The 25,396-nt window shown below is 41.6% G+C and overlaps 1 protein-coding gene across 2 annotated transcripts in view; it reads right to left on the bottom strand.

Annotated features, from left to right (window-relative positions):
* The window catches only part of GPC3 (glypican 3), a 461,620-nt gene extending 436,549 nt beyond the window's left edge, over positions 1 to 25,071 (bottom strand). Inside the window, exon 1 of one of the 2 annotated variants that reach the window (XM_017954390.2) lies at positions 24,483 to 25,071. In XM_017954390.2, coding sequence (XP_017809879.1) covers positions 24,483 to 24,657 — 175 coding nt within the window. In that variant the 5' untranslated portion in view covers positions 24,658 to 25,071. Of the gene's footprint in view, positions 1 to 18,895; positions 18,986 to 24,482 lie in introns of those variants that run through there. The other variant, XM_017954391.3, reaches the window with a different exon arrangement.
* Positions 25,072 to 25,396: the final 325 nt, after the last annotated feature.

Below are 25,396 nucleotides of genomic sequence, written 5' to 3'. Positions count from 1 at the left end.
AGGTTAGTGGTTACATGGGTGTACACATTTGTCAAAACTCATTGAACTCTTCACTTAAAATGAGTGCATGTTATTGTTTGTAAATTATATCTCAATAAAGTTGACTTTTAAAATACGTGATATAGACAACATTTGCGGATAAGGGATGCTTACCAGAGGCTCTAGGGGTCAAAGAAGACTTCCAGGAGAAGGCGAGGCTTGAGGTAGACCACAAAGAATGGAAAATATGTGGAAAGGCCAATGGGTGAAATGTGTTTGGAAACAGTGGAATAATGGGGCAAAGCTAACATAACTGGAGACAGGCTAGACCCTAGGGCGTAATAGCTTATCAGGTAAGACAGGCTCAAATTTGAAGGGCCTTGAATGCAGGCAGAGGCCTGTGGGCTTGACTCCCAGGCAGTAATGGACCACTGGAGATTCTCAAGCAGAGACATAATATGATGAAGAGTGCTGTTTAGGAAGATTAGTCATATAGCTTGAAATTGGGAAATGGACTAAATAATCCCTCAAGGTCACTTCCAGGTCTCTGATTCTCTAATTACCTTTATTATGTTCTATATGTTGGTTATTTTACTAGACTGCAATTTTAGTTAATGACTACAAATTGTCAAAAATCACATTAAAGAACAGAAGAAATATTAATGTAGACCTTGATCCTTACACTTTTCTAAGAGCAGATAAAGCATATTCAAACAGCAACAGAAGAGAATGAATCGTCAGGGCTCAGTAACAATGAAAATTGAAATCTTTTCTATATATATATGATGATTTGACACATTTCATTGCCAAGGTCTGCTTTACGAATGGCAGATTATATTCTTTGCTAACAAAGGTACTTTGTGCTGAAAATAATAATGCAATGTTATCACTAAATTAATATTAAACAAAGGAATTAATGATATCCCAAACTGGTTGCTTCATGACTTATAGGGAAAATAATAGATGCCTAATAAAATCATTCAAAGGATTAAGTGCAGATTGCTCTACTAATGAACCAAAAAAAGCCATAACAGGCATTTTTTAAAAGGTATTTTTTTTAAACGCAGGACAAGTCAATTTGCCATCCAAAAATATGAACTAATTTCCTTAGCATATAATAGTGACATGCTATTAGAATGACGTCCTTTCCCCTAATTAATCATTATCTAAATCAAATCTTACATGCTCATTTAATTTCTCAATAATCAAGATAGGAATATAGATGAAAGAAATGGTTGCATTAAAAACCGGTGGGGAAAGTGATGATTGCTGGTGAAAGAAATCATCTTAGGGAACCCAGCTGAAGGTTACCCTTCTGTTATTTAGCCTGAAAGAACATGACCTTGCAGAAGGTGCACCTGGGTATCAGGAGCTCAGACTTTAAATCAAAGATCGTGCCTGGAGCCACCATGGACTCTGCCTCTGTAAAAGGCAGGCCAAAATGTCGCTACCACACTGGAGTACTGGGAGTTTAAAGCAGCCCTGGAGATAAGCCATTCTCTAAAGCCCGAGAATTAAAGAATGAATTACCTTTATCTCTACTGCCAACTGTCAATTAACTGCCTATCATTTCATGCCCAGTAAAGGTTGAATCCCCAGATCACTACACTCTCCCATAAAGAGGTTCTTTCTGGACCACATTCTCAACCAGTGGTCAACATGTGCTCTGAGAATACAAATTCACTGATTATATCCAGCTTGCCAAAGTGGTGAACAATTCATTCATCCAACATTTACTGAATGCCTACTTTGTGCCAAGGACTATGCCCAGCCCAAGGAATATAATAATGAACAGGACATGGTCCCTGCCCCAGAGTTCATGAATTGGTGTAGAAAATGGACTCTCAAATTAACTAGAAACCTTTCACTCATTCTGGATACCTCACTCACACCCTCATCTGCTATAGCCAAATGTCACCAAATGCTACTGATTTTGCTTTCTAAATGTCATCATTCCCCTCCTTTCCATTGCTGCCTCATCACTTCACCTTCTTTCACTTGGACAACTAACAACAGCCTCCAAACTGGCCTGCCTGCCTCTATACCCTCCTCCACCCAACTCCCAGAGAGATATTTCTAAAGTACATATCTGATTATGTCATTCTATTTCTTTTAAAACCTCCAAGAAAATGGAGTAAGGGCACAGGGGTGTGAAAGTGGGTGGCATCTTCAGGCACTGCCAAGAAACCTGGCAAGGCTAGAGGGAAAACTGAAGTGGTGGAGAGTGGCAGAAGCCAGATGACAAGGAGCTATGTGAACCCTGCTACAAGATGACTACTTGTTATCTTTGGATTGGATTCCCACGGGAAAGAATGTTTATGGGAGCAGAAGGAGATGAACTCCAAAAACTTTATATCCATTGAATTCCCATGGAACTCTCCAGTCTTTATAAAGACACTTCTCACACTCTGTAAATTGCAACGAAGTTATATATGCATGCCTTATTTCCACTAGATTTAAGTTCCTTGAGGGAAGGACCCTTGACTGATTCATCTTTGAATCTCAAGGGGCCCATTGTAATTTGGGCTTGATGTTCTCTCCTTTCACTTGGAGGTAATGTCACAACTTCAAGATAGTTCAGTTTAAAAGGAGCTGGGTCAGATTAATTGATGCTACTAGAGCAACTTTTAGAAAAGCGAAAGTATTCACACACATACACACACATCATTGATTATTTAGATGAGGGGAAACACCCTAATAAAAAGAAAACTGGGTTGGAGAACAATGCCAGCTATGCTGGAGTTGGGATGCAGAATCTTTTAGTTTAGAATTCTGCCAGAGGGACTAAGCTAAGGCAATTTTCCTGCCTCCCCTAGTCACTTCTTCACTAATTGTTATTCTACTCAGATAAGTAGCTGAGATCCTGTCTTTCAGAAGATGTATAATTTTTATTTTTCAGATACAATCTTTAAATATGCAGACCTGAGGCATAGTTGAGAATTTCAACACCTTAGGTCCAATCTAAGTGCAAGGTCCCTCCCCGCCATGTATGAAATCACATCAGAGAGAAAAGAGCTCTTCCCTATCAAAGCTAAAATGTTATTATCTGCTCTGCTACCAAATCAGCTGTGTGACTTAATCAAGTGTGTTCCCAAATCTGGGCCTGTTTTCCTCAAAGGGATTGGACTAGCAAGTCTAAGTTTCCCAACTGTAGGGTAATCAATATTCACTGAGCCCATTCTCAACTGGGCATTGGGAGGACACAAAAGAAGCAAAGGACTTGCTTTTGCCCTTTTAGGAAGGTTTTGTCAATATCACTTGAATACACATGAATACGGATATGGGGCTAAGGCAAAGACCAACAAGATGGCCTTTATAGCACTGTATCCCGAGTAATAACCACATGTCCTTTTGTATATATACCCCTGTATCTCCAGAGGCCAACCAATGGCAGATATCCTCCTGATGGATGGTATGCAGTGGCAAAGGGAAAAACTCTGAAATCACACCAGAATGTGAACCTCAACTTGGCCACCCACTTAGCCGTGTGATCTTAGGCAAGTTACTTAATCTCTGAGCCTCAGCTTCCTTACCTATGAAATGGAGACAATAACACCTACTCTCAAGGTGGTTGTGAGAATTAAATTAAACTCTTATTTAATGTTTTCCAAACACATGCCTCCATTTCCTGCTTCCCCGTTTTGCTCATGCTTTTCCTGTCTCTGGAGTGCTCTTTCCCTAGCTTCAGCTATTAAAATCTTCTCATCCGTAAGGTCTCTCTCAAGTGTCTTTCACGTTTTTTCCCCCTCCCTTCCAAACGAACTCTTTGAGCTGCTATCTCTCAGAATTTTCAGTACACTTTGTACTTCTCTAAAAATGTGTTTTGCAATCTAGGTTTTGTAGTCATTGGTGTACCTTTCTTATCCCTACTATTAAGTTGTAGGTTTCTGTGGGCAAGAGCTATATTTTGGCCATCTCTGTATTCCCTGACATGGCATAGTGGTTCAGTACATAGTACACACTCAATAAATGGTTGTTAAATTAATGAACAAATATTAGTCAACAATGACAGCCTACTTCCTATACATAGTAATCTCCCTGTCTCTTGAGGCTTTCAGGCATAATTTGGGTAGCAATATCATATACCACAGAATGGACTCCTACACTAGGTAGGAGGCTGAATCTGATGAACCCGAGGGTTCCTTTCTCTCTGTTTCCATGAAGGCCACACTCTAACTCACTAATCTCTTGACACACCACAGTTGTCACTGGTATGCTCTGTAATGAATCGGAAGAGAGATGCCCCACAGCCATAAATGTTAGAACTGGTCTTTTGGTCATAAACAAGTGTGACAGCATTTCTTCAGAGAATATTTCATCTGTGAAAACTCTATATTTACCACTTTACATGCAAGTTGTACCTAAAACTCAGTATTCCTGAATCTAAAAAGGAAGACTTTTGCCTCACAGATGTTTCTGACTTCTAAAATTCCCTGTAGCTGATATTTCAGCAAACCACAAAGACCAGGTGAAAAGCTGCAGTAGATTGCAAGTGCACCACCGCCTTGATCCTACAGATCCCGCAAAAAGGTTTTTCAGGTGCATAATAAGCAACAATTGCCTTCCCATGGCAAAAGTGCTTAGAAAAAATATTATATTTTTTCAGAAAAAAAGTCCAACAAGAATGATGAGGTAAGACCTAAAGCCCATGGTGAAATGGCTTAACCAAAGTAGTAACTCACCAATGATGACATATTTAGACATTAATAGGCAGAAACATTTAGGTCAGGTAGAGGGGGAAAGAGTGTATTAGTTTCCTAGGGCTTCCATATCAAATTACCTCAAATTGGGTGGCTTAAAACAACTGAAATTTATTCTCTCACAGCTCTGGTGGCCAGAAGTAAAGTTGTCTTGTTTCAGACCTCTTCTTCTGATCCAGGGACTTGGGTAAGAGTCATTGTTTCAGACCTCTTCTTCTGATCTTGTTCAGAACTCTTCTGTCTCAGAACTCTTCTTCTGATCCAGTGACTTGGGTAAGTCATTTTATTTCCCAGGTCCTCAATTTAACCATTTAAAAAATGAGTTAACAGTAGTTGCCACCCACATCCCCCTCAGGAAGCACACTGACATTTTTGACACTTTACAACTAACTTTAAGATTTCTTCAAACAAGTTCCTCCTTACAGTAGAGAGTTCTGGTAAACTGGTATGATTCAGAAAGCCCCAGAAAGCTCTTCTCTATATGGTGGGTTGAATGGTGTCCACCCCACCCCTGCTCCCCCAATATATGTCCATGTCCTAATCCCTGGAACCTGTAAATGTGACCTTATTTGGAAAAAGCGGTCTTTGCAGATGTAATTAAGGATCAGGCTAGAGATCTTCCTCCAGCACAGGACAGAAGGAGTAGAGGGGAGGGAGGCAACCCAGAACACCTGGATAGGACTGGGCTGGAGAGGTGTCAATCCTCCTGGATTATCTAGGTGGATCCTAAATCCAAAGACAAGTGCCCTTATAAGAGACACACATAGGAGAGATACAGGAAGAGTAAAAGGCCATGTGAGGATGGAGGCAGAGATTGGAATGATACAACCAGAAACCAAAAAATGCCTGGAGCCACCAGAAGCTGGAAGAGGCGAGGAATGATTCTGAGAATCTGTGGAGAGAGCACAGCCCTGCTGACCCCTTGATTTTGGACTTCTGACCACGAGAGCTGTGAGAGAATAAATTTCAGTTGTTTTAAGCCACCCAATTTGAGGTAATTTGATGTGGCAACCCTAGGAAACTAATACAGTCTCTTTCTTCCTCTACCCAACCTAAATGTTTCTGCCTAATAATATCTAAATGTTTCATCATTGCTGAGTTACTACTTTGGTTAAGCCATTTCGTCAGGTGTTGTCTTCATGTATTATACTCTGTGAGTAATGCCCTCATACCTCAGGCTAAAGACTTTACTAGGAATCTTCCTCTAGCACAGGACAGAAGGAGGGGGTGGGGCGGCGGGCCGCAGAGGCAATCCAGAACACCTGGATAGTACTGGCGAAGTATTAAAAAGGAGGGAAAGATCAAGAAAAAGATAAACAGGGGCCAAAACCAAATTTTCTGTAAGGTCAGCTCTGAGGAAGTAATATTAACAGAGGCCGAATATTACTTTAACAGCCATAGTCCCATATAATAAGAAGGAAAAAGTCTTGTAGAAGCAAAAAATACTAATAATATTGTCTTCGTTGGCCCATATTCCAGAAAGTCTGTTAGAAGAATGCTCAGGCCAATCTAAAAGCCTCATTCTCACTGCTCAAAGGCATTTCTTTTGTTACGCTTACCAAATTAGGCATATTTTGAATACATGAAAAAAAAAAACTGTTTCAAGCTATTAGCAATTGAATAATCACAAAGGGAGCTAGGCAATAATGAAAGATGAAGATCAGTCTGGGCCTCCAGCACAACTCTGAATTTGGTATGAGCTTCTCTTCACATTCCCCCGTCCTGGTCTTCAGCATTCCTGGAGATGTTGTTTAACAAGCTCCCAGGCAAATCTTTCCGATGCCCAATTGCCCTTACTGTTAAGATGCTTCTCCTAGCTCTAATGGCTAACTTAAATTTCAGTTTCAAGCCATTGCACCTTGTAATTACATTCTCAGCCACTGTAAATAATCCGTGCCCTCTATTATATCTCTCCCCTTTCCCTATGATAGGAACCTGTGGAAAAAGGAGTCAGTTGCCTTGTTAGTACAACATACACACTGCACCTGAGCAAAATGCAACCAAAAGAAAATCACTCACTCTTGATCCCCGAGTGAGAAGTGCTGTTATTGATCTTTTCCTTTTTCCCATTCTTCAGCTTATCTGAGTGTCTACACGAACGTGCTCTAGTGCTGTGGCATTTATGCCATCTTGGGGAATAGCTGTGTAAATGCTCCAGTAATTTTACACATCTTCAACATACTGTTGTGTTAGAACTTGAGTATCTGAAGGACTGGGAAGGACAGATTTTCCTCCTCCTCCTCCTACCCTCATGTAATGCGAATCCTCACTAATTCGCCCTCCTTCTGCATGTTACTAAAGTCTAGACTTGGTGGCAACCCTTTTCTATGGAAGAGATTTAATGGAGGAGAAAGTGCACAGGAGGGGAGTTGGCAAGCAAAGCACTGCAGAGCAACTATAAGAAACTTGGAGACACAAGAGTTCTTGGAAAGCTGACGCTGGAAGCTAGAGGATATTGTTTCAAAAACACCCACACGTACATTAGTGAATTCACTTTTCTCTGAACCAAATATTTCCTAAAATTGAGGGAAATCTTAGGTTATGAATGTAACACATAAAAGACTTTTAAGTGATGCTCAGTAATAACTTTTTTACTTCTTGCTTTCTTTAGAAACTATGAAAAACACAAATTATCCAAACAGGTGATTTGGAGATTTCCCTTCCATTCCTATAGTTATACTGAAAAACTCTAAAACGGGTAAGAGTAACTTCATTCTCCCATCAAATCGTGGGTGACCCAGATACAGAGATCTCCAGATCCCAGTGTGGGCTCCAAGAGGTAGCACCAGGAGGGCTCTAGATCAAGCTGAATGAACCAAGCCTGGATCCAGAGTCTCCCTGTGGCTTGCCAGTCTTATATAACTTGTCTTCAGAAAACCACCAGCTCTTGAGAGGACAGCAGTTTGGTTCAGGAATATGCCTCATTTATTTTTTACTTTTTTTTTTTTTTTTTTTGAGACAGGGTTTTACTCCCATTGCCCAGGCTGGAGTGCAATGGTGCAATCTTGGCTCACTACAACCTCCACCTCTCAGGCTCAAGCGATCCTCACCTCAGCCTCCCAGGTAACTGGGATTACAGGTGCACAGCACCCTGCCCAGCTAATTTTTTTTGTAGAGATGGGGGATTTTGCCCTGTTTCCCAGGCTGGTCTTGAACTCCTGAGCTCAAGCCATCTGCCCACTTCAGCCTCCCAAAGTACTGGGTGGGGTGAACCACTGTGTCCAGCCTACGTTTTACTTTTTTTTTTTTTTTAAGGAAAAACTGAAAGGGAAATGGTGACACTATGAGGCCAATTGCCCCAAACTGTGCTGACCGTGCATGTCTTAGGAGTGCTGGGTTCAAGGTAGCTGATGCTACACTGGGTTGAGGCAATGATGGAAACAGGTCAATACAATCATTGAGACAATTCAATTCAAAGGATGACCTTCACCAAACAGGAAAAGAAATACCTGTAACCCCTGGCTGCTGGGCTGCCTTCGTGATGTAGCATTCCCACAGGTTCAAGCCACTGTACTGGTCTTCCCATTTCTTCCTCTTTCCCCCTCAACCACCGTGGGGACCACTCCATAAATGGCCGTCGTCTGTCTACATGTCTGCTTCTCCCACCAAGAGCAGGGAGAGGGGAGTATTTGAATTTGAATCCCTAGCATCTCACACATACTGGGTTCTCAAAACTGATTTAACGAGTAATTCCTACAAATACTGAACCCATCACAAGAGTAATCATTAGGAACATGGCTCTGGAACCAGACTAACTGGGCTTGATTAATTTCATAGCTATTTGACCTTGAACAAGTCATTAAACCTCTCTAAGCATCAGTTTCCTCATCTGTAAAATGGGGAAAATAATGCTACCCACCTGGTAGTGCTGTTGTGAGGATTAAGTGGGATGTTGCCCATAAAGGGCTTAGCACAGCGCCTGGCTCAATAAATGTTAACGATTATTAGCACCGCCCCCACCACAGGTGCTCAATAAAAACTTGCCGAATTGAAGTCACACTAGTGGGAATGACTAGCAGATGTGAAGTCGACCTGGGTTTTTTTGTTTTTGTTTTTTTGGTTTTTTTGCTTTTTAGTTTTTCCCTCCTCACTGCACTCACTGCACCAGATGACCTCTGTGAATTTTTTTTTTTTTAATAGAAAATGGATAGAATAGGGGATACTTAGGCTACACTTTTGCACTGATACCCATTTTTCATTCAGGGCAGAAAACCAAGTCTGGCAAAGTCAGGCACATGATTTTCCAAGAAATATGACAAGGCTATTAAAAATCCTAAATTAAAGTTGTATAATGAGCATGAATCTGAATACATTTAAATGTCCTCTAGAGCCAGTAATTCCAGCAACATCCTAATATATTTTTAAGTGTGTTTCTGCAAATGTGAGGAGACCAACGCTCTAAAACAGCAGAATTTCTTCAGGGGTGGGGGTGGAGAGGCAACACACAATTGTCATGAAAATTAACCCCTGAAAATGCACAGGACTTTATTACCAAATGGATGTCTGAGGAGATTACTAGATTTTTAGGGTCTTTACTATAAAGAGAGCAACCTGCATGCCTGACATAATTAAGAAGAAGAGGCTCAATTATCTAGTAAACTGAAATTTCAAACCACCCTGCCTACCTAAATGAGAAAAGCTGCTTAGACTAAAGCGTCATTACTTCTATTTAGAAGAGCCTTAGCAAAGACATACAAGGAGCTAAAGAATGGGACCCCACATTCTTCCCTAAGCCACAACAATGCCTGTTTATGTAAATAGGATTTTCAATAACACAACGGAATCTGAAAAAAATGTTTTCATTATTGTCTCTGAAAACATGCAAATGCAGAAGATGAAAGTCAAGGGGCTTTCACTATGATGGGCACTGAATACCCTAAAATATTTATTCTACGTGAATCTGAGCCTGGATTCCAAGTGGATCTAAGAAACAGGCAACGAGGATTTCTCCTTTAAAAAAACATCTGAGTGCAATATGAGGAGGCACAAAGGTTTCTCTGACTCCATGGCAAGTTGAATGCATATGCAAAAAAAAATCCTCAGTTTAAAAAGAAATAAAAATAGTAGTAGATATCTATTTACCTTAATTTGGCAGCCCCTTCCAAAATCTGGGCCAAAATATAAATATCCTCACCTCCATCATCATCACTAGATGACAATCAAACACTCCTACACGACCATAACAACCTCCAGGCACAAACTAAAAGCTCATTAAAGAGTATATGAAGGCTATTTATAGAAGAACTAAACAAAGAAGGAAAGAACTATTAACAAAATTAATTAGACGATTCATACTTTTGACAACGATTACTATTTGTTTGAACTCAAGTGTCTAATTCCTTTACTGACAGGTATCAATGACTATAGCGATACCACATATCTAGAGTTTTAAACTGACCTTGTAGCTTTTTGGTTCAAGAACTCAGGTTTTGACCTGTACTCCGTATATCAGCCTTCCTGTTGCTGTTTAGGCAGCTGATAAGAGACAGAAATCCTTCTTGCTCATTAGGCCACTAGCTGCTGTTAAGCAAAGGGCTGGGGAGGGGCGTGCTCAGTGGCCCAAAGGAATGTGCCAGGCTCCACATATAAAGCCAGCTCCAATTTGGGGTTAAGAATTTAACCTTAAAAGGCTGACAAGTCATAAATTTGCTTGAGGTTCATATATATGTGTGACTTTCACAGTTTATATTTCCTAGCCAGGACCCAAAGTCAAAACATGCCCCCTGATTAATGAATGGTACTAATTGTTATTCCTGACTTGAGAACATTAGTCTTTATCCATAATATTTTCTTTAAAAACACACAATCTCATACCTAAAACTCTCTGGCTTAAGGGAGTTTGGATAACCAGTTAGAAAAAAAAAAAATAGGAAGAAGAACCTAATGTTATCTGTTACATGGTGCTACTATTTTGGTAGTCAAGATTGACTCAAAGACTTCCATTTAATTGTGTCCATCAAGCAAAGTGCAAAGGAATGTCCTCCAAATCTAAACATCTGAGATAAAGCAACCATCTGCGACTCTATGCAAAAAAATGAGCTGGGGTTGGGGGGTGTGGAAAGGTCGGGGGCAGGGCTAAAATGTCTTTAAGCACATTTTGTCTAACTTATCTTGTTAAATATTTATACATAAGTGCGTAACCTAACAACCTTGGCCAAGCTTGGAAGAGATAATAGATACAGGACAAACAACAGAGCCCCATAAGTATAAAGACAAAGAGAAAAAATACCAAGGAATAGTCCAATTGGAATACAATCTCTAACCTGCAGTCAAAATTGAAACTGAGACAATAAGACCCCACAAGCAAAACAATGTCCCTGAAGTGTGATAACTTCATCAGGGAACAGCAGGTTATAATTTGGTTAGCTTACAAGGTAGGTGTCAGTTCTAACCCACACTAGCGCTGTTTCAAAGGGACTCCCTTATCTTTAGAAAAAAGGAAAGCATTCAATGTAAGAAAAGAGATCTCTAAGAACAAAGATGCAATTTTCATGTATTTAGAGTTATGACAAGGTGAGAGAGAATGTAAACTACATAGCAATGATCTGAGGTACACAAGTCAGGTCATCTAGTCTTTATCTGTATAGAAAGCTTTTTAAATACTCAGTTCTTAGAAAATGGAATGTAAATTCATTGGTGTATTTTTTTAGAGCTCTTCATTTTCAAACTAAAGAATGGAATTTTACAATATCCCAAGATAAGTAAACCAGGTACCCAAACAAAATACGTGGGCAGAAATGGAAAGCCTGTTTTCTCTCCAGTGAGGACAGACAGAAGCCGAGGAGGCAGAGGAAAATGGAGGAAGAGAGAGGAGAGATGGAAATCAGAAGCTACAGGGAAAGGAAACACAGCTTCAAACTAAAATGCAGAGGAAAATATAAAACATTTCACTCATCTTTTTTTTTAAGAGAGAACAAGAAACACAAAACCATTTAATAAATAAACCATAAAGCACCTTCTGTTCTAAATTATAACCAGTTGAGAGAGGGCGTGAGGGTAGGAGGAAGGGGAAAAGGGAAGATGTGGAAAACAGTCAAACCGACAGATGAAGGAGGGCCCTCAGTAGCTTCAGAGGTATACTGAGCCCCAGGAGGGCTGTGATGAGAACGCACAGAACATCCATTGTTCCCCTTAACTGTGGGTGTTAGAGTAACCTAGGCTACTTCTTATCACTACTCTATGAAATGTTGAGGAGCTTTTCAAGAATCTTACCCATTTTACCTAGAATTATTAGTTGGTAGTAAATTTCATTGCCACTAGGATCTAATTTGAAGATAAAACTGGATATTGTTGGGAAAAGACTCTGAATGACTGAATAAATGCTGGTTCCAACATCTCCTTCAAGCTTCCTAAATGAGGCAACCTTACACTCTCAAAGAACAAAGAAAAAGCAATCTGACAGCTTTTGAAGGCCAAAAAACCCTTCAGGCAACGTTCTTAAATTGACCCAGAGCACTGAAGTTTTAAAGCCAAGAAATGACTTAGGTTTTAGAAATTAACACTTGTATAAAACCTTCAGAATACCATGGAGAAAATAAACCTTTATTTCAGAAATAAACTTTGAAGTTTGAAAACAAAGCAGAAAACCTGTTTCTGAAACAGAAAGGACCATGGGAAACACTGAGCGTAGTTCTTCTACAGCTCTTTGAAACTCTTCAACAAGTTCCACTCTGACTTCTGGAGATGGCCAAGTAAGATATACCCCAGAATGCCAGCAAAAGAAAAAGTGGGAAACCATTGGTTCCCTATGGGAAGAGCCAAATGATCTCAGGAGATAGCTGCCTCTGGCCACACTAAATTAAGCCAAGACCAAGACTAGACGTTCTACCCATCTAAGGCAGCAAAGGCAGTACTTTCCAACTAGTTACAAATTATTAGCCACTGAGTAGAGATCCTACTGGCTCTCCCTAGCCCATTCAATATCACATTCTCATTCATTGGCTCAGTCTGTTATGCTTAAATAGAGGCCATGCATGCCAAGGCCATAAGAGTGAGAGACATAATAGACAGAGGTAGACTTGCAAGATTTAGTCACTTAATTTGGGTGTGGGATGTGTAAAAGGAGAAATCAAAGACAATTTCAAGGTTTCGAGTTGTGCCAGGCAGAGATACCATCACCAGAAATATAGAACGTTAAGGAGAGGCAGGTTTGTGTGGATGGGAAAAGAAGATAATGGACTAATTTTTGGCTCGGCTGAAAATGAAACACTGGCGGGACTTCCAGATGGACATGTCCAGCAGACAACTGGGAAATACTGAACTGAAGAGCAAGGAAGAGGTCAGGTTGAAAAGAGATATGGGAATCATTCAAAGAGCAAAGATAATGAAGTCATGGGAATGGATTTGGGAATAAGTAAAGAGAGAACAGAAAGGGCAAAAGACAAACACTACTGGGACAATTACATCTAAAATGTAGGAGGAAGAGGGCAAACAAGCAAAGATTGAAGTGAGTAGGAAGGGAACCCAGAGTACACAGTGTCACAGAAGTTGATAGAGTATGAGAATTTAAGTCAAATACTTTATATCCAGACTATATCCCTTCCTCTCATATTCCAGTAGGTATTCTGGAAACAGCATGAGCTATGGAGTAAGACAAACCTGGGTGAAAATTCCGGCTCCACCACTTACACAACCTTTGGGAAAGTAAACTTTTCTGAGCCTCAGTTTCTTCATCTGTAAAATGGAGTTGATACCACCTACCTTTCAGGTTTCCTGTGTTGATTAAATGAGAGGTTACATATAAAATAATTGACATATAGTAGGCACTCAGTAAAGGTTATTTTCCATAATCTTCCCTCATGGTCCTTCTAAACTATTCCACCAACCTGAAAGTGGTGTCAAAAAATCGACTGGAATACAAAGAGTTTCAAGCTTATGTGGAAAGAAACACTGATGAAGGCAATCTCGTAAACAATGGACAAATTAAAGAAACCCTTTATGCCAGAGGAACAGAAAATTATACAACCCTCTCCAACCCCCAAACCAAAAAATAATACATCTTCATAGACACTTATGAAAGATCAGCCCAATTACACAAGTATTCCTAGCGTTTACTTGGAACCACATGTTTCAGAGACCAGCCATCAGGGCCAAGTCTGAAACAGAATACAGACTACAGCTCCAAAAGCTACGCATTGTTACAGTTTTCATTCTTTACATTGGGAGAGTACTCTCCTGGGGAAGGGACAGAGGAGCCACCATGTTGGAAGCACTAAAGTTGCTAGAACTCAGAAGCTACAGACACTTTATGAGTAGTTGCATTGTGTGCACATGAGATATAGGAGGACAAGGCTTTCACAAGACAAATGTAATGTGTGATTGTGAAAGACCACCTACTGCTAAGAGTAACAGCTAACAACTGTGAGGGATTTTTTGTTTTGTTTTGTTTTTGTTTTTCTTTGTTTTTTTTGTGTGTGTTTTTTCTTTTTTTGAGACAGAGTCTCCCTCTGTCACCCAGGCTGGAGTATGGTGGCGTGATCTCAGCTCACTGCAACCTCTGCCTCCTGGGCTCAGGCAATCCTCCAACCTCAGCCTCCTGAGTCACAGAGACTACAGGTACATGCCACCGTGCCTGGCTGATTTTTGTATTTTTTTGTAGAGGTAGGGTTTCACTATGTTGCCCAGGCTGGTCTTGAACTCTTGGGCTCAAGCAGTTCTCCAACCTTAGCCTTCAAAAGCGCTGGGATTACAGGTGTGAGCCACCGTGTCCAGCCTTTCTGTTTAAATAACATGCATAATTATTCATTATTACTATTAAGAATAATAGAAGTCTGACTCTTTGATTCTAATATATTCCTCTACATGGAGATGTATGTGTATGCACATGTGCACATGCACGTGTATGTGTTTGGTAGTACATTATTTCATTTGCAGACTCTTGGATCATGACAACATATACTCATACTTTCTCTTAAGAGGGTTCTTGAAGTCTTTGGCAGGTTTTTTTTTTTTTTTAATCATCAGATGTTGGCAAAATACATTTTAATACATGTCACATGCAAAAGCCTGGAAAATATCATCCACACTCGTGACTTCCAACTTAAGCCTGTATGCTGATGAGTCCCAACTATGTGCTTCTCCTTAACTCCAGAAGAATATATACACTCTTTCCCAGTGATCTCATCTGTTCCCAAGGCTTCAATTACCATCTATATGCTGATAATTTCCAAGTATACATCTCCATCCCTGATTTCTCCCTCTTTTGTAATCCAAAATGCAACTTGAACTACTTAGCAGACATTTTCTACCTCCATCATCAAAGGACCTTTCAAACTCAATCTGTTTGAAACCAAACTGACTATTTCAGCCCTTAAAAACATGTTTCTCCTATATTTCAAGCACACTCATTTGTTCAACAAATATTTACCAGGCACCTATTATGTGCCACAGCACCACCACCCAGAAAAACCAAAAGTTCTAGATTCTCCCTTCTGTCCTCATATCCAGTCACTAAGTCATGTCTATTCTATTCCCTCTATTCTCTCAAGTTTAGATTTTATTCTCCTATTTATGGTCCCCTGCCCTATCACCTGTGTTACTAAAACTCCCTGCCACTGCTCACTCTCCAGTCATCTTCCAACTGAATAATGTTTCCCTTCTTAAAATGTTTTTAAGGCTCCTCATCATCCTTGGATATAACCCAAACTCCTCATCATTTCCTTTTTTTCTAATTCATCTTCTTCATCTGTGCTCCAAGAAATCCCAACTACTCCAGTCCAACAAATGTGTCATTTTGTCTCTTAACTTTGTACCTTTGTACATGCCTTATATGATAGCCACCTACCCCACCCCCCCGCTTTTTTATTGAGACAAGGTCTCTCTCTGCCACCCAGGCTGGAGTGCAGTGGTATGATGGTAGCTCAATGCAGCCTTGAACTCAGCCCTCTTAAGACAACTAGGCAACTTCCTCCATAGCTCAAGAGCCCTCAGGCCTCCACATGGTGCCCAGCTCAATGGCAGGCCATAGTCATGCTGCCTTGACATCTATGTTTTTCCTTGCCTGGATCCCTTGCTAGGCAGCGAGTTCCTTGCTGGCAGTGATTTTATCTTGTTCATCAGCTCCTAGCTCAGTACCTGGCATAGTATCAGTGCTCAATAAATGTTGGTTGAAGTAAAGAATACATTTTAAACTTTTAAATATTTATGCAGAAATGGCATATAAAGTTCATTATTAAGTGAGTTCCTATTCTGCAAATTTCCATCTGTTTTCCAAATCAGATAACTGTGGTCCTCAGTGCAATCACTCCATGAAACCTAACCTGGAAACTGCTTCTTGAGTCATATTCTCATTTCTATGGTGCTCAACATGCAAAGCTGCCAGTGCTAGAAGTAGTTCTCCAAAGTGGGCCAAACTCATATTATTGGTGACTGTCACTGCTTAACAAGGATAACATCTGTGTACTTGGGGAAATGATGGAACTTGATTTTAAGAGTGGTACCTCTATGATATCAGTGACGATTAGCTCTGCTACAGTTTCAGGCCAATCCAACTGAAAAGGGTTTACTCAATGTCTGAAAGCTGTACCCATTAGATCTCCCCCAGCATAAATTAGGCTTAGTCTCTAGATTATTAAAGATCTAGGGATATTATATGTGTGTATGTATGAGTGTACAAATATGTGTGTGTATGAGTGCTGGAACCAGGCAAGTTGTTGGAAGTCGGAAGTGACAGATACTTTATGAGTGGTTGCCTTGTGTGTACATGAGATAATAGGAAAGCAAGGCTTTCATGAGACAAATGTAAGGTATGACTGTGAAAGACCACCTACTGCTTAGAGTAACAATTAACTTTCAAACAGTTTAAGTAACAGAAATATTTATTAATTATTGCTGTCTAAATAACAGAAATCATTCTATACATACATAAAATCTATGAATACAAATATATAAAACATATCCAAACACTACACTTAGGTAAAGCTATAGCTAAAAAATATTTCTTTACTTGTCACCTCCTCTTCAATTGTAAGTTTTAAAAGAGGGGCAACTCGCCAGGAACAAAATTGGCTCACACTTGAAATCCCAGCACTTTGGGAGGCCGAGGCAGGTGGATCATCTGAGGTCAGGAGTTCAAGACCAGTCTGGCCAATGTGGTGAAATGCCATCTCTACTAAAAATACAAAAATTAGCCAGGTGTGGTGGTGGGCACCTGTAATCCCAGCTACTCGGGTAGCTGAGGCAGTAGAATCTCTTGAACCTGGGAGGCAGAGGTTGCAGTGAGCTGAGATTAAGAAGAGTATGCAAATAGAATTCTGATTTTTGTTTTCAAATGAACATCATCCCTTTGTTTTTTATCCTTTTTCCTACTTGGGCCTCTATTTGAATATTTGAAAGAACTTCCCATCAACTTTCAATTAGTTTACCCAGGCAACTAATTGAAAGTTTGGCCTAATGCAGACAGAAATTAAGAGAACTCTAATGAGGCCCTTTATCCTACCCAAATGAAATTTCCACGGCTGAAAATCCACTCCGTATTATGTTCTTTTAAAAATTTTATTTATTTATTTATTTATTCATTTATTTATTTGACAGAGTCTTCCTCTGTCGCCCAGGCTGGAGTGCAGTGGTATGATCTCAGCTCACTGCAACCTCTGCCTCACGGGTTCAAGCGATTCTCCTGCCTCAGCCTCCTGAATAGTTGGGATTACAGGTATGTACCATCATGTCCAGCTAATTTTTGTATTTTTTAGTAGAGGTGGCGTTTTGCCATGTTGGCCAGGCTGATCTGGAACTCCTGGCCTCAAGCAATCCACCTGCCTTGGCCTACGAAAGTGTTGGGATTACAGGTGTGAGACACCATGGCCAGTCTGGATTATGTCCTTTTAAATGTACATTTGTGAAGCTTGCTTGATACCTTAGGTAAGAAACACCAAACACTGAGGAAAAACTTACATACATTCAGTGTATGTTTCCATAACTGGCACCAAGTTGCATTATTTTCACAAACCTAAATACCACAGATCTGTAAGGTGAAGATAAACATATGCATTTATATATACATGTATAATATATCTTCAATTTATCTTGAAATTACTTATAATATCCTTATAAACAAGCACAAAATACTTACCTCTTATAAGATTTGACTAGTCTATTTCTTCCAGAGAGTTATAGTATAGCCAAATGAATTAAACTAATATCCTTTATCATTTACCTATAGAAAACAAATGGATTTTTGACCTAAAAAAAAAACTGGTTACTTTTTTAGAAGGCTTAGTATATTGGTAAAAATAAATCAACTACTTAAATATTGGCTTTATGGAAATTTTATGTTTGTAATACATTTCTAACTCCATTCAGTCTATAAATATATATTTAGTACCTATTATTTGTACCCTGTACTGTGCTAGACACTGGGATACAAAGATGAATAAGATGTAGCCCCTAACCTCAAGATGATCACAGTCTAGTAAGGAAGACATCATTAGAAACATGAACTTCAAAGTTGCCATAATCGGGGACTTCTAATTTTCCAGTAATAAATTTAGTTGCAAAAGGCAGACAAAAAGGCCATTTAAAATTTTACTCTAAAGTTGTGCTTTCTTCTGGATTTATAAGGAATAAATACATGTTTCATTGTGGAAATTTTGAAAAATACAGAATATTTTCAAAAACATCACTTCTACTGAGACATGTACATTTTTCAGCTTTCAGGTGGCCGGACGGTGGAAGTTTCTTTTATAATAGCTTTTGACTTCTCTTCTTATTGCCACTCCCACTTGTATTTTATCTCCCTTCCTATCAATTATTTATCAATATAAGCCTATTAAGTACGCTTCAAAGAGCTTAGTAGATTTACTAATCTAGCATATAAATACAATTTCAGCTACTAGAAGTAATTAACTGTTCGGAACACTAGCAATGCATTTTGATCATAACATTGACTTCCTTTTATTCATGAGGAAGAATACAAACCCTCAAATTAGGCTTTGTCCAGCTACACACAAAAAGAGGGAAAAGTGAAAATGCCTCTCTTAGTAATCAATCTTGATTCATTTTTTTTAATTGCAAACAAGTATTTCTAATAATTAACACTTGGTTAATTGATCTTGAATTGCCCTAATTAGAAGTACAGAACTAAATCTTCTTTACTTTGTATATTCAACAAGATATTCAAGTAAGGCTGTAATGTTCCAATGAGCATTCTCACCACCCCCACCCCCATACACATAGCATTTCAAAACACACATTTTCTCTGCTAATATACCCAACTTTACCTTGATTTTTGAACAGCATTCTCCCTGTCATTATGTCTCAGAAGGTAAATTCCCATTACTTTATGCTGTCTCTAAAGCCAGTCTGGGGCCTGTAACTTGGATTCTATTTTCTGACGCTCATTTCCTAATGGAGTGCCAGGGATCCTGTTTCAAGCCAGACAATTTGCTAAATATGGGCAGATGAGTGGGAGATTTTTCTGCCCACACTTTCCATTAGATCCTAGATTACCAAAAACATCTAACCCATTTACAAGATTGGCTAGGACTGAATAGATATTGGCTCCTGGAATAGGCTCTTGAATTGAGCCTGCACACGAATTCTGATTCCAGGTTACAAAAACCTGTGAGATACTTCAACAGGTCCATGCATGTGTTATATAGCTCAACTCCCAAATATGGTAATATCAACCTTAGCAAGAAAGGTCTAGCTGACATTAAATCAAAGAGGGCTTGATTTAAGAGATGTCCTACAATTTATGTGCTGTAATAATTGTTGATCGTTAATGATACTAAGCCAGTCATAACAATTCTGCTAATTTCAATTTGTTATTTGGGTACTCAACAATTTAATAAGCCCCGCTGATGGTAAAAGTTGCCAGCTAACTGAGGTAAGCCTGCATCTGTCTCCAGCCAAAATATATGTAGGCTGAAAAGTTTGTCCACATGCCCCAATAATGTATCGTAACAATTTGGGCTTAGACTTTTAAAATATGTAAGATGACATATGGCTTAGGAAAGTATGTGAGAGTTCATAGGGAATACATAATGATCTAGAAACTCTATTTTTGTCAATTATTTACTAAATGCTGTATGGCCTTGTGCTCAACACTGCTCAAATGTAGTGCTTTCCCTTTAAGAGGCTTATAATCTAAAACATACAAATAACCATATGCAGAAAAAAAGCTAGAGATCAGAGTAAAAGGAAGCATTCACAAAAAAATGTACAAATTCAGCATGCCAGAACTTTTCAGTTGAGCAACATGATCCCCAGTGAAATTCTTTCCAAATGATGTATCGTGTGCACAAGTTATAAGTGATTATCTTCAATTTTCTTAGAAATGAGTAATAAGATACCTCTTAAGACCCATGCTTTTGTATATGCATCAAACACTGAAGTTGGCGTGGTCATTGATAGCTGTCATTTAGGGAGAAAACATATTTTCTGTCTTTTCTCATACCAGACAGGGTACTCTTTTATCCCAGATCGGTAATAAGCCGCCTTTTTCTAGGCTACAGTGAACAGCAAACATTGCAACTCTAAAGATGGAAGTAGCAGAATGCTCAAAAATATTGCATCAAAATATTGGATACAACCTACCAGTCTATAAGAAAAAAACACATTGCAAAACTGACACCATCTGTGTCATTTAGCATCCATCAAAATTCTTATGTCTGTATTTCCTAATGCTTCCAAAATGGAATTTGCTCCAAGAATTAAGAAACTCTTTAAGATGGCGGCCCTATTAAGAGACTTCTCCCTATCTCCCACTTCATCTCTTCAGTTCTTTTCCCTTGCCCAGGCTGGCTATTGTGACCATTTCAGCCAATTTCCTGGAGGTATTTTCTAGCCCTTTTCACCCTTTTTAATCCTACAAGTTTCCTGGGAAGCCTGTTTACTTGTATGATCCCCCACTAGACTGTGAGCTCCTTGACAAAAGGGATTGTGTCTCACTCCTCTCTGCACCCCCAGCACCTATTACAGAGGCTGCCAAGGAGTTGGCAGTGTTAGACTCCTTTCAGCCCAAGGTGCCCCACCAATCATCAGCCATGTCCTCCATCAGATTGATGGCTCCCTCTAAGCACAGCTTGGTATCAGTATCAGGATTCGTGTACTATTCAGACCACATTTGAAAGAATTCTCTAACTGTTCCAAGTTAGCACACAATACAAAGTTTTTTGTATTGTTCAAAGTTTTAACAAATCACCTGGTCACCCAAATGTCTAGTGCAATCTCAGAAGAGAGAAAACCTTTCCACACTTCACTTATTATTCTCTCTCGATATTAGGACCGCTAACTGCTTCAAACTAATTGGGGAACCGCAGCTGGCAATCCAGATACGGAGGCTAGTTCTCATAGTAAAAACAACAATAACAAATACCAAACTCTCTCTTTGTTTCAAGCACGTTGCTTTTTATTTTTATGTTGTTTCATCTATTTCAAGAAACTGCAAGTCAATTTTGGCTGTTCAAGACTGCCTTTTACCCATACAGGCATTTGGCCTTCTGGATTGGTTCTCGCACTTTCCAAGGCCTTCCAAGGCAAGATCCCTCAATCTTTTGGGAGTTGCAACACTACCACGGTTTGTTTGATTTTCTCATTTCCATCAATCCCTTACGCTACCCCCCTCCCCTGACAAAAGTGGTGTATGGCATTCATAAAGTGAATTACACTTGATTTTTGTTTAGAGGAATTTTTTTCTAGACTTCTGTAACATTCCCTTGAGACAACTGGAAACATCATTGTCTGATTACTAGCTCACTTTCCTTGCCTAAAATTGTATCCATTCTTGATTGCGCCTGTGGGTAGGTTAAGCAAAACAAAATAAACATCTAGACTTATGAGCTCATTGGCTTTTTTCTGAATTTTTCTCAATTAAATAAGGGCAAAAGAGCTGTACTGAAAGTCAGTTATATGGATTTTTCTGCCAAATGCTAACTCTGTGCGCCTGGTTTCCATCTGTGGTGCTTTCCAAGTTACAAATCCTTAAAAAAATAAGTGGGGTATGAAGAGATCTATGGATTTTGGGGACATGCTATTTAGAACTGCTATCCTGTGACTTGAACACTCCAAAAGAAATGGGAACATGAGATTTTAAGGCTTTAGATCAGCTTTGTGGAAGTCTAGTGTAGTCCTTCAGCACCAGTGATTTATTTTTTAGGCTGGCTTGTCTCAAATGCCATTTAGTCTCATCCATATCCGCATAAGAAATGTACCTTATTCAGGCTAACCCAATTCTGCTAATGGCCAAAGTTAGCCGTCAATCCCAAATGCTCCCCCTAAGTGAAACAGGACATTCTTGAGGATTTCTCCTTACTGTGACTGAATCTCATTTGATCTGGGACAAAGAAAGCTTTAATGCAGTTAATATAGTACAGCAGGCAAACTGAACGTGGCTTAAAATATGGATGTGGAGGGGGAAAGTCCAGCAGTCATCGTGATGGTTCATAATTATCAAATAATTTTCAGCTCTCTTTCAATTTCCAACCACTGAACGACAGCAGCAAATTATACATTCATTCACTTCAAAATTATGCACTTACCATTGTATTTAGTCTGCCATTATTGTCTCTTCCCTAAAATACTGATGCGCTCTTTCCACACACGAACATTAGGATTTTCACATTTTCTTATCTACAGTGACCATATTTGTCCCACTAAAATTCAGGACACATGGTTTCATGCCAGGGCAGAGTATTAGAAACCTGCACTGCCCCTGGAAAATCCAGGATATATAATGGTAGCTGTATGGGGATCACCATATTTGAAGTTTGGCTTGGCCAGTGCAAGTCAGGACAGTGCCTGCCATGTAGAAGGTGCTCAACAGTGTTTGTGTTTGTTAAATAGACCTGAAGCAGGGAATGTTGGGTTTATATGATGAAAACCCTTGAAAAGTAATTTCTCCTATAGAGTTTGTGAAATAGCAGAGGAAAATGAAAAACCTTTATTACAAATCCCTCTTCTCTATAAGTGTATGGCTATCCCTAGGCCTAAAGGGAGGGAAGGAGCCCAGGCCAAATCTCATACACACAGTGTGTGGGCCCTCCCAATACTTTTATACAGATGCTGCAAAGAGGCAGGCAGCCAGAGAGCTGGGGGAGAGCGAGGGAGGGCGATTGCCTGCAGGAGTGTGTGTGGAGAGGGGGGTTGCTAAATGACTATCTGTGCTTTCCTCTGGCCTTTTTCTTCTTTTGGGCACCATCTTTACCTCCTGGCTTTGAATCAGCCAAATGTGGCCCCAACCCCAACCCTGGACCCATTCGTCTTGTGGGGGCTCAGCCTGTGAGGACCAATTTTTACATTACCAACAAAAGCATGTTCTCTAGCCTTAACAATCTAATTACCATGGCACTTCCAGGGGAGAGAGATTCGCCAGTTGTTTCAGTTCTGTGGAACTGATTCATAGGTTGCCCCTTACAGCTCCTGCACATGCCCACGTGGTACATTATTAACACTTAACAGTGGATGAGGTAGTTCGACCCTCCCTTAGAGCGAAATCCTGCAATGCAATATTTAACATATGCGCAAATGCATTTCAGTCACCAAAAAGGGTGACCAATTACCTTTGCAACTAAACAGCAGGCTCACTCGGCTCTTTTCATCAACCTAAAGAAAAGGCTGAGGGCGCGCTGGCTGCCTAGGTAACCTCCTACCAGTGAACGCTGGCTGGTAGCGCCCACGGGGCGCGCATCCGCATTCACAACTTGGTCCAACCATCGGGCCCGCCTCCATGACTTGTTGAGAGCCACCAGCCAAGTTTTGGCTAGGGCTGCTCCCCGATCCCTCGGAAGCACGGGACGCGCGCCTCACTGGATGCCTGAGTTGAGAAGAGACCCCGGAGGCCACAAACGTCTCACAGTTACGGAATACAACTGGCCGTTTCTTCTCAGTGCACCCCTGACAAATTAACCTGTTTGAAACCGACTCTTCTTGTCCGCATTGTCAGTGTAGCTACTTGGTCTAATTGGATTCTAAGGCGGGCATTAGGAGCCCAACCGCTGGACAGTCAATCACGCAGGGCCATTAATATTCATCTGTTGACAGCGGCAGCCCTCCGCTAATGTTAAAATACGTCGTTACGGCACGATCTGATTGTGCAGAACAAAAGGCAGGCGTTCAGAAACTTTCCTCCACCTAAAATCATCTCCCCTTTAGGATCCAGCCTGTCAAGAACGCAGATGAATTTGGGAGGGGGAGGAGTTAAATTTCTTTGGACTCCGGCTCCCTGGGCCAGCAGCACCGGTTTTAAAGCGATTTCGCTAACCTATATAAGGGATGCTGTTTTGAAGGAAAGGTTCAGTCCTCCTCATTTTGGGGACCCTCTTATTCAAAAGTTTGCCTCGGTGTGTCTTCACCCGCCACTACAAATTCAGAAATCTGTCCTCAACTTTGCTTGCACTTGGGCCCAGGCTTAGGAAACCCAGGCTGGGTAAAGGAGGGCATGGGGGGCACGCTGGGGAAGGGACGGCTGGAGCTGTGGTCCAGCTAAGGCTGAAATTCTGACACGTATGTGCGAGCAAGGATGGCAAATTCCCGAGGCACCAGCTCGGCTGCGGGGCGCCAGTTCGCAAAGACCCGGGAAAATAGCTCCCACCTTCTCGCCCTTCCAAAAAAACAGGCGCTCACGAGAGGGCGATCCCCACGGTTCCTCCCGCTCACACCTTCCCTGACAGCAGCGTGAGACTGGGGTAAGTGGGCTCCGTCCACACACACCCTCTCTCCCTCCCTCAGTAGATCCAGCCAGGCCCCAGGCACACCGACCACTCCCAAGTGCCCAGCTGCAGGGCGCACGACTACAGCCCGGCGGGGCCACCACGCGCCCCTTGCTCCCCGCTGAGTGCGGGGAACGCTCAAGGGACCCCTCCTCACCTGGCACGGGAGTTTCGGGCACCCACTTGAGTCCGGGCTGCAGTCTCTGGAAGAAGGAGCGGACTTGGTGACAGGTGGCGTCCGGCGGCGGCGGCGGGGGCTGCGCCTGTCCCGGGAAGTCCAAGCTGAGCAGCATCGCCACCACCAAGCACGCGGTGCGCATGGTCCCGGCCATCCTGCTTCGCAGGGAGCTAGGAGAGCGCGGGAGAGTGGCAGCCGGAGCGAGAGCAGTCCCAGGACTCGGCAAGCCTGGCAGTGGCCCTGTGGAGCAAGAGACGTGCTGCTACCCAGCCGCTGCAAAAGTTTCCTCGCAGCTACCTGGGCGCTGGGCGAGGGCGGGAACCGCTTGGCGGCGCGGGGCAGGGCGGGGCTGACTGGGGTGGGGCGGAGCGAGGAGAGACGGGGCGGGGCGAGGCGAGCCGCGGGGCCAGGGGGCGGCGGCGGTTGTGCAGCCGGTAGCCTGCGGGGTGCGGGGGCCACTAGGGCACCGCGTGCGGGGACCGGGCGGAGGCAGTGCGAGAGGAGGGTGCGGAGCGCGCGCGGTGGCTCCCAACAGCCGAGCCAAGCTGCCCGTTCGCCGCCGCTCTACACAGGGCGCTCTGGCATAACTACTGCAGAGGGGCTGCAGGCTCGAGCGCGCTGATTGGCTTCCCAGCAGCCGTCCCCTCTGACTGGCTCTGGGAGAAGTTCCCCAGCCTCACTCCTCCTTCCCGCCGCTCATTGGCCTACAGCCTGGAGGGCTTTTCCCTTTAGGATTTTTGCCTCCTTTTCATCCTTCCTGGGGGCAGGTGGGGGTCCCTGGCTTAGGTGCCCCTCCGCTTCGCCACAGGCCTTCTTTCAGCCTGTGCCAGCTCTTTCCTGGCCACCAGAGCCACACAAGGTATTCCTTCACACAAAATCCACCTCCTCATTCT

The sequence above is a fragment of the Papio anubis genome, chromosome X (genome assembly GCF_008728515.1).
Source record: "Papio anubis isolate 15944 chromosome X, Panubis1.0, whole genome shotgun sequence".
Lineage (NCBI taxonomy): Eukaryota > Metazoa > Chordata > Mammalia > Primates > Cercopithecidae > Papio > Papio anubis.
This window is presented reverse-complemented; position numbering and strand designations above follow the sequence as displayed.